Below are 13,539 nucleotides of genomic sequence, written 5' to 3'. Positions count from 1 at the left end.
GGAGGAAACTGAAAATCTCAGAGCAACCCTATGCAGGTCACGGGGAGAACGTATAAACTCCGTACAGACAGCATCTGTAGTCAGGATCAAACCTGGGTCTCTGGCGCTACACCACCATGCTACTAGAACATGTATTTTGGGCTCTGACCTATGTGTGCATTCATGATACAAACACACAAAATTATATACATTTTGCAACAATTGGTTAAAAAATACAAACAGAAATTTATTTGGGTATTTACAGTCGGTCTTGGCCAAGCAAATTGTAAGATTCCAGCTTTAGTTTCAGAGGCTTCTAAATTAGATGCTCGGCAGATTTCCCATAAACCCCAGGCTTCAGGCTGCTTTTAGAGAAATGCAAAGAGCAAAGCTTCCCCCATTGTCTCCCCCTTTCAATCCAATGTGCACCACATTCTCTCACCATTTTGCATCACAGCAGGATTAAATGGATGATGCAAAATATCTGGAGCTCAGTGATAGTAAGCTTTTAGTCATAGTTCTAGGCCTGTATTAATGGGAGAAACAACGAAGGGAAATGAAGCAACTGAATTGTCTCATGTGTTGCCGAAACATTAATGGGGGAAGTCTACTTTCTGTTTAGCGAAAAGCAATTTTCCAAGAGTGGGATCCAGCAGAAGTGTTGCAAATAACACACTCACACTTGCACTGTCACCACTTCAGCTCAGAGAAGACGAGCACAAGTCTGTTAACTTTTTGTGCTCTGCAGGTTTTCTATCTACTTGGCCCCCAAAACTTCTGATGGTGTTGACCCACATTGAGCAGGGCCAGTACTTCAGTGCCTGATGTAGGAGGATGAGCGTCTGTGTAAAATTGCTATAGATAGAATCAAGCACCTATTTCATGGTTTGAGCCATCACAGACAGCTTGATCTGTCTTGAGGTAAACACACGGGCATCCCTACTGTTCTCTCCAGTTTAGACTTTATTTTAGAGATACAGCACGGAAACAGGCCCTTCGGCCCAGAGTCCATGCCAACCAGCAATCCCCATCCACTAGCACGATCCTACACACTAGTGTCAATTTTCCCGAAGCCAATTAAACTGCACACCTGTATATTTTTGGAGTGTGGGAGGTAACAGGAGCACCCAGAGAAAACCCACGCGGTCACAGGGAGAACGTACAAACTCTGTACAGGCAGCACCCGTAGTCAGGATAGAACCCGGGTCTCTGGCGCTGTAAGGCCACAACCCTACTCTAAAATTAAGAAAACGGGACAAGGGACAAGATTCCTAGCTTATTCCTCTCCCTTTTGAGGCAAAGGATAGAGATTGAGATTAGGTGACACAATTAGAGTAAAGCCCGGGGCTTCATTAGCCAATGTGACTGCATCAGAAAATTCAAACTAGCTATCAATACTGCTCTTCATCACTATTTTTAATCAAACTCAAGTTACAAGCATTAAAGTCAGAGTGGATGACCCACTTTTTTAACCCTTTGTTTCTCATTACAATGCATTAAAGTTGCAGATAATCTTTCTCGTTGGAGAACCAATTGGAAATTAAAAGCAGGCAGAGGTGGATTTGCCAAGCTCGGGGTCCTTGTCTTGTTGGTATTTGATGGAACAAATCCAGGGTTTGAAGAAATCCAGTGGCTCAGTTCTTGCTGTTTTCTTCCACACAGGACGATGCGTGGAATGGGCAGCTATTGAAGACTATTGTCAATATTGGAAGAGCTGTAATGGGAAAAGGCAACCTGCAAATTCAAAGCTTCTCCAAAGCAAGTGGAAGTATTCTACTAAGAATTCTCACTAAAATTAAAAAGTAGCTTCTGGTTGAAATTTCTAGCTCCATCCCAGTCTTAGCAGCGCTGGTGGTAACAGAGCCAGTTACCATTTGGAGACATCAGTCAATCGGTTCTAAGTCAGTGCAGCTACCTGATTCAGGGTCCGTCCAGCACAGCCAGTAGTTACTTTTCACAGTGAAGAAGTTGAACAACATTCTCCTGAAGAGCTATTTCCTTGCTGAATGACATAAGCTCCCGTAATTCTTTATTTTCAAGCTTGGAAAGAAAGTTAGGGAAAAAAAACATTAGTCATGGTGCATTTCAAGTCATTTTCCAAATCTATTCGTTCAAGAGAGAGCTAGATAGAGCTCTTAAGGATAGTGGAGTCAGGGGGTATGGGGAGAAGGCAGGACCGCCCCGACGTGGCAACTTCAACAGCCTGATCGCAGGAAAAGCGGCAGGGGAAGAGAAAAGACATTCTGGCCTTCCATCACAGTGAGGAGGTGACTGGAGGAGACTCACTGTGACGGATGTTTCTTTTTGTTTGGTCTTGGTTTATGATTGTGTGTTGTTGCATATTTTTATTGCTTATTTTTATTGGTCACTAGCGAAGAGGGCCCGTTGGGCCCATTCCCACACCCCCCATTCTCTCCTCCCCCAACCCCAATCTTAATCTCCCCACACCCCCCCTTTCACCACGACCTCCCCTTTTCCCAGTACCCCTATTTCCCCCACCACCAAGCCCCCTCCCCATTCCCCATTCTCAGACCCCGCCACCATTCTCTCTCCCCCAGACACACTCTTACTCTCCCCCCTTTCCCCAGCACACCCCTTTCCCCAACTCTCTCTTTCCCCAGCACCAACAGGTCCCGGGGAGGGGGGTGCGGGGAACGCATCAGTGAAAGTTCCGGGGGGGGGGGTGCGCATTAGTGAAAGGTCCGTGGGGGGCGGGGGAGCGCATCAGTGAAAGGTCCGGGGGGGGGGGGGGGGATAGCGGGGAGAGGGTCTCCCGGGTGTGGGAGGGAAGAGAGAAGCAAGGGGAGAGAGGAGAGGTGAGCCCATACGCACAGACACACAGCAGCTCCACGCTGAAAGCCTTCAATAAATCAGTAGGAGGGGGGTTGCGCGAGGTTTTTGACGTCACACGCTGAAGGCAATTGAAAAAACGGCTGATTTTTTTAATTTATTACTAAAACCTCTGTAACTTAACAAATACGCGACCGAATCAAATAAAAAAAACATTTTCCAGCAGCGTTCAGCGTGGTGATTAAGGCGGTGCAAAAATCGTGGCGCTACGGTTCACCGTTTTTGCCGAAATCAGCCGAAATAACGGAGAGAAAAAATATCTTTACTTTTAAACCTCTGTAACTTAAAAAATAAACGACCGAATTAAATAAAAACATCATTTTCGGCAAGCGTCCAGCGGTGTGATTAGGCGGTGCCAAAATTGTGGCGCTACGGTTGACCGTTTTGCCGTAATCAGCCGAATCAGTGAAATATATATCCAAGTGAGGAGATGCCGCGCATGCGTACTGAGCACAGCCGCACCACAGCGCCCCCCTAAAAACCTTCAATAAACCAGGGGGGGCAGCGCTTTAAAACCTCTGTAACTTAAAAAACATGCGACCAAAATAAATTAAAAAAACCATTTTCCAGCAGCTGTCAGCGTGGTGATTAAGGCGGCGCAAAAATCGTGGCGCTACGGTTTACCGTTTTGCCGTAATCAGCGAAATCACAGATACATACATAACATATATTCACGAGATCTGACTTTTAGTATAATATAGATATTGTTGGACTGTGGGTAATCTTTCATTTCACTGCACATTTATGTGTATGTGACAAATAAATTGACTGTTGAATGGGTTACTGATTGAAAATGATCAGCCATGATCACATTGAATGGTGGTGCAGGCTCGAAGGGCCAAATGGCCTACTCCTATTGTCTATTGTCTATCTTTCAAGTCCCTCCTATTCTTGGATGCATTTTTGAATGCCAAGCAGCTGGTTTATAGGGGGTGACAATTTGGCTGTGTCTTCCCAGCTAGTGAATTGTAGCATGTTTAACTACATGTGCAATTGCAATCAAACTGTACCCCCCACAACTGCTGCCAGAACGAGATGAGCAGAGGATTAGTCTTAGAGTATGAATGCTTGTTGTTGAATACCTACCTACTCACTATCCGGGACCATGTAAATAATAGCTGTGAACGGGGGGGTGTGAGAGAAACACTGGTCATATCGAAGAGTTGCTGTCTTACAGCACCAGAGACCTTGGTTTGATCCTGGCTACGGTGAACCCGGGTCTCTGGCGCTGTAAGGGAACAACTCTACCACTGCACCACCGTGCTGCCCCAAGGTCAACCAGTGCATCCTGCTAAGTTATTAGTGAAGCACAATAACTTAGAATCTGGCTTTGCCAACAGAAACGGGTGTTGTCTGTGGCACCGCATCAGTACAGTGTAGCCTCAGCGACCACCTGAAATCCTGTGGAGCACGCACTGAAAACCCTACCTCCATCTGGGCTATCTTCTCTTGAATTTGGCAATATTCTGGATCGTCGATTTGTACAGCTTTCCTCATGACTGTTGCCATGTCACAGATCTGTTCAATGTGAGTTTGCAGCTCCTGGGGGTACAAGAAGAAGCAATAATTATCACCCGGAAAAGCTGAAGTCAGCAAATCTGAAGGTCAGTCCTGTAAATAATTAAAACCAACACGATGTAGGTATTTGAAAGAGCCATGTGAAATACTACAAATGTCAATGAGATCAGACTGAAGAAGGGTCTCGACCCAAAATGTTACCCAATCCCTCTCTCCTAGATGCTGCCTGACCTGCTGAGTTACTCCAGCATTTTGTGATGCCTTGTGTATTCTCATCCAAATCGTTGATGTAGATGACAAACAGCAATGGACTGACTCAATACTAAAAACTGAGACACACAACCTCTCAGAGCGATTTTTCCTGGTTTAAACTAGGATCAGTTTGCAGTTTTTTTACCTGGGAATGCTCCTGGTACATGTTGGTAACTGGTGTGCTATCCAGTTTCTTAGCGGCAAGAAGGTGCAGCATCTGCTTCCTGTATTTACTCATAATGAGTTCCAAAGCATAGCGGTGCTCTTCCAGGGAAAGCCACAGATCTGAGAGAAACAAGACAATCACCAGCAAGTTAAGTAAGAGACAACTGCGTTAACTTTAGACCACTTAGATAACAGGTTAATCCTTGTTGTGAAATGAAACTGCAATTGTATAACAGGGCACTGCACAACACCGAGGAGACAGGGAGCCTGCCTGCCACCTCCAGAGAAGTTCTGAATAAGAAGGAAGAAGGTGTGTCTGGCTTATCTTAACATCCAAGATGACCTGGAGTCAATACAGCACGGAAACAGAAAGAAGGGTCTCGGCCCAAAACGTCACCTATTCCTTTTCTCCAGAGATGCTGTCTGATCCGCTGAGATACTCCAGCTTTTTGTGTCTATCTTATGGAAACAGGCCATGCAGCCCAACTCGTCCCTGCTGATCAAGATGCCCAGCTAAGCTAGTCCCATTTCTCCGCATCTGTTCCATATCCTTCTAAACCTTTCCTACCCACATACCTGCCCAAATGTCTTTTAGATGTTATCATAGTACCTGCCTCAACTACTTCCTCTGGCAGCTTGTTCTATATACTCACTGCCCTATGTGTGAAATAGTTGCTCTTCAAGTCTCTTATTAAATCTTTCCCCTCTCACATTGAACTTATGCCCTCTAGTTCTTGATTCCCCTACCCTGGGAAAAAGACTGTGCATTCACTCGATCTATTCCCCTCATGATTTTATATATAGCTCTGCAATATCGAAACTCAGCCTTCTGCGTTCCAACAAATAAAGTCCTGGCCTACATAACTTCTCCTGATACCATAGGTCCACGAGCGCTGACAACATCCTTGTAAAATAGGTTGAAGGGCTCGTTCCTGCTCTGTCCTGTTCCCTCTTCCTTCCCTCATTCTTTTGGGGGTTTCAGGAATCCTCTTCCCTGCTGCATGTACACAACCACAGACCAAGAAAGGCACAATTTGGCAATGCCACTTAGACCTTATTTTTAAGGTTCGCAGACAGCTGCTGCTCTGTCATGAATGTTACTAATTCAATCTTGAGAGTGTGGAATAATCACAGGGATTATAAGATAAAACCCTTGGTTAAGGGAGAGTGATGCAAGAGGTTAAGTTGTACAATGGGGAATTCTCCTTAATGTTCGAGCTTGCGAAGTTACTGCAAAGGCAGCTCTAAATCAGCCATGACCTTCACAATCTGCAGACTTGGCATGAACACGAGGGATAAGGAAAAACAAGAGCCCAATTTGGCCAGCAGGAATTCTCTGGTAAGCTAGAAACAAGTCATAATATAGCTGTTAAATTGGAGTCTTATATTTTTGTGAACCAGAATAATCTGCCATTAGTTCGCCACCAAGGTCTTAATTGGTAAGAAAGGAGAAACCTTTATTTTCCTGCTTCAGATCCCGTATCTGTGTGTTCTCCTCAGAAAGGAATGGGTACGGTTTGTAACTGGCCATCTTCTTCAACTTTGCAAAATCTTCTTGGTTCTGAAAATAAGGGAAAATCAAAATTACGAAGCAATTCACGGTTCAAGTTGACACTATTTCACCTTTGTTCCTTTTGTTTGGACTGTCATTTGTTACCCCTACCTCACTGCCCTGGAGAAGGTTATCCACTTTACTACAAAAATTGCATTCAGGTTCATAAAATATATCTATACATTTGATAGACACAAAATGCTGGATTAACTCAGCGAGATAGGCAGCATCTCTGGAGAGAAGGAATGGGGGATGTTTTGGATCGAGACCCTTCTTCTTATGATAGCAATGGTTCTTTAATTAGAGATTAATTAAGAAACGATAAAAATATATGGATAGAAAAGGTGTAGATTTAGAGGGATGTGGGCCAAATAGAGGCAGGTCGACAAGTGTAGATGGGACATCTTGGGCAAGTTAGACTGAAGGGCCTGTTTCCATGCTATATGACTATATTTTTTTTTTTAAAGCCTTGAACCAGCACAAATGTTGTTTGAGACTCTCTCAAAGCCTGTTTGCATCATCTCTTGGTATGCTTGTTTTCATAGGTTGGGACATCGAGTACAGGAGTCAGGAAGTCATGATACAGTTTTAAAGGACCTTGGTTAAGCTGCATTTGGAATAATGTGTGCAGTTCTGGTTGCCCCATTACAGATGGGATGTGGAGCCTTTGGAAAGAGTATAGAAGAGGTTTACCAAAATGATGCTTTGATTAGCATGTATTAGGTGCAGGGAGAAGTTGGGCAGGCTTGGCTTGTTTTTTCTGGAATGCCAGATGTTGTGGGGAGACCTGATAGAAGTATATAAAATTATGAGAGGCACAGATAATGCAAGTCTGAATCTTTTTCGCTGGGTGGAACAATCAGATATAAGTGGGCATAGCTTTAAGGTGAAAGGGGCAAAGTTTAAAGGTGATGTGCGGGGTAAGTTTTTTGACACAGAGGGCGGAGAATGCTTGGAATGTGCTGCTGGGAGTGGAGGTTGACGCATAGGATAGTGGAATTTAAGGGACATTTGGATAGGCACATGGATATGCAGGGAATGGAAGGATAAGTGCAGGCAGATAAGAGTTGGTCTTGGCATCATGTTCGGCACAGACATTATGGACCGTAGGGCCTGTTCCTCCACAGAACTGTTCTATGTTCTTCATTAATCTGCTCCACTTTCTCTTTAGCACTTCTGAACAAGTAGGGGAATCACTGTAAAGGTGTGACCTGGATCACCAGATGATCACACCCCTACTGAAAAGTTGAGCAACAAAATCCCACTCAGTGTCTTAATACTGAACGTACACATGGGAAAATATCACAAAGGCCAAGTTACAAATAGAACGGAACAACTGCAAAATGCACTCACTAATCATTCTATCCCCTCGTCTTGACATCATGTCTGGCACAGACATGTGGGCCGATGGACCTGTTCCTGTGCAGTTTATATTAGAATTAACAAGGGTAGCTTGCAATTTTGGAATTTACAGAAAGGATAATGAGTTGAGAAAAGTGAGATGTAGATCACAGGACTCGAAACCTGGCCCAAAAGATTGATTTTGTAAGAAATGAGAGAGGTAGACATAAAGCATTGAAGGCAGGAGACAAGAGACTGCAGATGCAGCAATCTGGAGTAAAAACATAATGTTGCAGCGGGACAGGCAGTAACTGTGGAGGTAGAGGATGAATCAGCAATGAAGGTTGTGCTGCAGGCAAAGGGGTGAAGGAGGACCAATGGTGAACAGTGCTGGGGAATTATGAATGCAAGGAACTGCAGATGCTGGTTTACGAGAAAAAAAAGATGCAAAGCGCTGGAGTAACTCAGCGGATCAGGCAGCATCTCTGGAGAACGTGGATAGGTGACGTTTCGGGATAGGACCCTTCAGAATTATCTCCACTACACGTAACGCAATGGTTCAAGTAGGCAGCCCTCTAACACTACTTCCAAAGCAACGAGGTAAGGGCAACAAATGAGGATAGACACAAAATGTTGGAGTAACTCAGCGGGACAGGCAGCAAGACTGGGGAAAAAGCCCAAGATGAGGGCAAGATGCTGAGGGAAAATTTAATCATGGAGAAACTGTAAACACAAGTTTAAGTGGACCATGAGAAGTGTGGGTATATCAGGAATCATAAAGACATGGATCGAGGGTTCCTTGGAGGAACAGTACGGTGGGATTTGAAGGCTCCATTGTCTACTGATCTTGATCTCACCCGATCCGAGATTCCAGTCCCGACTTCCTTCATGTTCTCCACCCGCTTGTTGAGGGTGGTGGTCTGGTCGATGAGGGACTCTGCTGCATTATGATGATCCTTCAGTCGCTCCACCAGGGACTTGGCATCAGCCAGCACCTTATCGATTGTGCATGTCATCACTAGGGAACAGAGATCAACCATTGGAATTGGGACTGATCGAATGCTGCCCTTTTAGGCAAAAACCTGAATCATTTGGTTTATTAAGTAGTTGGGGCAGGTACAATAACAATATTAAAAAGACATTTGGATTGATACATGGATAGCGAAGGTTCAGAGGGATATGGGTGTGTCTCGGGCCAATGGGGCATCTTGGTTGGCATGGACCATTTGGGCTGAAGGTCTCGTTTCTGTGATCTTTGACCCTTGACTGAGATACTGCACCAGTAAACATTTCTGGTTTTATTTTAAAACTATTGGTTGGCAAATATGTGTATGCCATTTTGATTCAAATGATTGCCTTGGGGTCAGGGGGCATGCCGGAACTGAGCACGAGTAGCAGCAACATGTTTTAGCGCAGACTCAGCAACTATTTTGAGCACTTATGCTTGCTGCTGGATCTCCCAATTGCTAACCACTTTGACTCCTCTTCCCATTCCCTTACTGATTGTTCTGTCCTGGGCCTTCTCCATTGCCAGGGAGAGGCCACACAAATTGGAGGAAAAACACCTCATGTTCCACTTGTTCATACCCAATGAACATTGAATTCTCCAAAATTAGGTAACCACCCACCCACCCTTCTAGACCCCCACCCCAGTGCACGAGTTAATCACTTATGAGGTGTTTGCGCAGTAATCAACCAGAACCCATTTCTTCCACTCCCCCGCCTCTCACCCCCACCCAGTTAGCACTCAACTCTCCCACAATCCTGCCCTCTCCCCCACCCAGTGCACACCATTTCTCCCACTATTTTGCTCTCCACAGCACGCACCCATTTCTCCTACTCTCCTGACCTCTTCCCCATCACCTTTCACTTATCCCACTCCAAGTTTACATTTCACTCTCTCCTCTCCTTATCTGATCTCCTTTTATCTGATCCCTTTTGGCCTTTGTCCAATCGTGTGCGAATCATCCCCACCTGCATCCATCTATCACTTGCCAAGCTTTGCCCCCTCCCCTCCCTCTGCACCAGTGTGAAGCGGAATCCCGGCCCTCCAGAGATGCTGCCTGAGCTGCCGAGTTACTCCAACACTGTGTGGAGTTGGCGACATGTCGCTGCTCCCAACCCGCTCAACCCTGGTACCGGCGCCGCTTCCCTCACTCGGCACCTTCCACAGCGCCGCTCCCTCACTCTGTCCCTCTGGGCCGCTCCCTCACTCTGTACCCCGGGGCCGCTCCCTCACTCTGTCCCTCAGGGCCGCGCCGCTCCCTCACTCTGTCCCTCAGGGCCGCTCCCTCACTCTGTCCCTCCCTCACTCTGTCCCTCAGGGGCCGCTCCCTCACTCTGTCCCTCAGGGGCCGCTCCCTCACTCTGTCCCTCAGGGGCCGCTCCCTCACTCTGTCCCTCCCTCACTCTGTCCCTCAGGGGCCGCTCCCTCACTCTGTCCCTCCCTCACTCTGTCCCTCAGGGGCCGCTCCCTCACTCTGTCCCTCAGGGCCCCTCCCTCACTCTGTCCCTCAGGGCCGCTCCCTCACTCTGTCCCTCAGGGCCGCTCCCTCACTCTGTCCCTCCCTCACTCTGTCCCTCAGGGCCGGAGCCTCACTCTGTACCCCGGGGCCGCTCCCTCACTCTGTACCCCGGGGCCGCTCCCTCACTCTGTCCCTCTGGGCCGCTCCCTCACTCTGTACCCCGGGGCCGCTCCCTCACTCTGTCCCTCAGGGCCGCGCTGCTCCCTCACTCTGTCCCTCAGGGCCGCTCCCTCACTCTGTCCCTCCCTCACTCTGTCCCTCAGGGGCCGCTCCCTCACTCTGTCCCTCAGGGGCCGCTCCCTCACTCTGTCCCTCAGGGGCCGCTCCCTCACTCTGTCCCTCAGGGGCCGCTCCCTCACTCTGTCCCTCAGGGGCCGCTCCCTCACTCTGTCCCTCCCTCACTCTGTCCCTCAGGGGCCGCTCCCTCACTCTGTCCCTCAGGGGCCGCTCCCTCACTCTGTCCCTCCCTCACTCTGTCCCTCAGGGGCCGCTCCCTCACTCTGTCCCTCCCTCACTCTGTCCCTCAGGGGCCGCTCCCTCACTCTGTCCCTCAGGGCCCCTCCCTCACTCTGTCCCTCAGGGCCGCTCCCTCACTCTGTCCCTCAGGGCCGCTCCCTCACTCTGTCCCTCCCTCACTCTGTCCCTCAGGGCCGGAGCCTCACTCTGTACCCCGGGGCCGCTCCCTCACTCTGTACCCCGGGGCCGCTCCCTCACTCTGTCCCTCTGGGCCGCTCCCTCACTCTGTACCCCGGAGCCGCTCCCTCACTCTGTCCCTCAGGGCCGCTCCCTCACTCTGTCCCTCCCTCACTCTGTCCCTCAGGGGCCGCTCCCTCACTCTGTCCCTCAGGGGCCGCTCCCTCACTCTGTCCCTCAGGGGCCGCTCCCTCACTCTGTCCCTCAGGGGCCGCTCCCTCACTCTGTCCCTCAGGGGCCGCTCCCTCACTCTGTCCCTCCCTCACTCTGTCCCTCAGGGGCCGCTCCCTCACTCTGTCCCTCCCTCACTCTGTCCCTCAGGGGCCGCTCCCTCACTCTGTCCCTCCCTCACTCTGTCCCTCAGGGCCGGAGCCTCACTCTGTCCCTCAGGGCCGCTCCCTCACTCTGTACCCCGGGGCCGCTCCCTCACTCTGTACCCCGGGGCCGCTCCCTCACTCTGTCCCTCGGGGCCGCTCCCTCACTCTGTCCCTCCCTCACTCTGTCCCTCAGGGGCCGCTCCCTCACTCTGTCCCTCAGGGGCCGCTCCCTCACTCTGTACCCCGGGGCCGCTCCCTCACTCTGTCCCCCGGGGCCGCTCCCTCACTCTGTCCCTCAGGGCCGCTCCCTCACTCTGTCCCTCCCTCACTCTGTCCCTCAGGGCCGCTCCCTCACTCTGTACCCCGGGGCCGCTCCCTCACTCTGTACCCCGGGGCCGCTCCCTCACTCTGTCCCCCGGGGCCGCTCCCTCACTCTGTCCCTCAGGGGCCGCTCCCTCACTCTGTCCCTCAGGGCCGCTCCCTCACTCTGTCCCTCAGGGCCGCTCCCTCACTCTGTACCCCGGGGCCGCTCCCTCACTCTGTACCTCAGGGCCGCTCCCTCACTCTGTACCTCAGGGCCGCTCCCTCACTCTGTCCCTCCCTCACTCTGTCCCTCGGGGCCGCTCCCTCACTCTGTCCCTCCCTCACTCTGTCCCTCGGGGCCGCTCCCTCACTCTGTCCCTCCCTCACTCTGTCCCTCGGGGCCGCTCCCTCACTCTGTCCCTCCCTCACTCTGTCCCTCGGGGCCGCTCCCTCACTCTGTCCCTCCCTCACTCTGTCCCTCAGGGCCGCTCCCTCACTCTGTCCCTCGGGGCCGCTCCCTCACTCTGTCCCTCAGGGCCGCTCCCTCACTCTGTCCCTCGGGGCCGCTCCCTCACTCTGTCCCTCAGGGGCCGCTCCCTCACTCTGTCCCTCGGGGCCGCTCCCTCACTCTGTCCCTCGGGGCCGCTCCCTCACTCTGTCCCTCGGGGCCGCTCCCTCACTCTGTACCTCAGGGCCGCTCCCTCACTCTGTCCCTCCCTCACTCTGTACCCCAGGGCCGCTCCCTCACTCTGTACCCCGGGGCCGCTCCCTCACTCTGTACCCCAGGGCCGCTCCCTCACTCTGTCCCTCGGGGCCGCTCCCTCACTCTGTACCCCAGGGCCGCTCCCTCACTCTGTCCCTCCCTCACTCTGTCCCTCGGGGCCGCTCCTTCACTCTGTACCCCAGGGCCGCTCCCTCACTCTGTACCTCAGGGCCGCGCCGCTCCTTCACTCTGCCCCTTGCCCGCCCGCTCGCTCCCTCCACTTCCTGCTCCGCCACATCCGCTGCCGAGCCCTCGCCGCGCGGGTCCTAGCGCCCGTCGCCCGGCCTCCTATTTGTCTCCAGCCCGACCTGCCTGTCCATTGCCTGTACAACTGGTTAACACCCAGCCCACAGCCAACAAGAAGGCCGTTGCCTTGATCATTGTTACTTTTTTTTTGCATATCTTTCATTCAGTTGTTCTATATCTCTCAATATTACCATCTATATCTCTCGTGTCCCTCTCCCCTGACTGGTGACTCTCAGTCTGAAGAAGGGTCTAGACCCGAAATGTCACCTACTCCTTTCCTCCGGCGATGCTGCCTGACCCACTGAGTTACAAATCCTGCTTTTTGTGTTTATCTTCAGTTTAACCAGCATCTACAATTCCTTCGTACACACTACCTGTCCATTGGCCACCCCCACTTAAAACCATGACCCTATTGGAGTCATGCAGCATGGAGTCAGGCCATTTGGCCCACCACATTCATGCTAGACACCAATACATCTGTATTAACCCCACTTGCCCCATAGCTCTCAATGCCAGGGCAATTCCAATGCCAGTCTGGTCACTTCCCAAATACTGCCAGTGACTCTGCCTTCACCATCCACTGGCAGTGCATTCCACATACCATTCTCTGGGTGAGAAAGATAGTCCTTGGGTCCCATCTGAATCTCTTACCCAAAGCCTATGTCTTCTGATGAGGAAAATATTTCCAGCAGTCTAGCCTATCCATACCCCTCAAAATGTTATTTACATTAATCAAGACCCCTCTTGACGTCTGCCTCCAGGGCAAACAGACCTGTCCTCTCCTCATAACTGAACCATTATGTCCTTTGTAATTCCTGGTGAATATTTTCCATAGCCTCCCCAGCACCATCACCTCCTTCCTATTGTGCGGTGACCATAAACACATACATTATTACACCTAAGGCCATAAAGTTGGAGCATAACTTTTTTCTTCTTGATTCAATGTCTCAATTAACAAAGGCCAGTACCCCATACGCCCTCTTTACCACGTTATCTTTCTGTGCTTCCACCACCAAGGATCTTTAAACTTGCACA

At 50.2% G+C, this 13,539-nt stretch overlaps 1 protein-coding gene across 1 annotated transcript; it reads right to left on the bottom strand.

Annotated features, from left to right (window-relative positions):
- Positions 1-205: 205 nt before the first annotated feature.
- LOC144605502 (suppressor of IKBKE 1-like) lies at positions 206-12,490 on the bottom strand. The gene is made up of 6 exons (XM_078420854.1): positions 12,423-12,490; positions 8,515-8,675; positions 6,220-6,325; positions 4,745-4,884; positions 4,258-4,371; positions 206-2,019 (listed from the first exon to the last, which is right to left on the bottom strand). Exons 2-6 carry the CDS (start codon positions 8,671-8,673, stop codon positions 1,927-1,929), a joined length of 612 nt encoding a protein of 203 aa, XP_078276980.1. The 5' UTR covers positions 8,674-8,675; positions 12,423-12,490; the 3' UTR covers positions 206-1,926.
- Between the last annotated feature and the right edge of the window lie 1,049 nt (positions 12,491-13,539).

This window comes from Rhinoraja longicauda, chromosome 24 (genome assembly GCF_053455715.1).
Source record: "Rhinoraja longicauda isolate Sanriku21f chromosome 24, sRhiLon1.1, whole genome shotgun sequence".
Taxonomy (NCBI): domain Eukaryota; kingdom Metazoa; phylum Chordata; class Chondrichthyes; order Rajiformes; family Arhynchobatidae; genus Rhinoraja; species Rhinoraja longicauda.
This window is presented reverse-complemented; position numbering and strand designations above follow the sequence as displayed.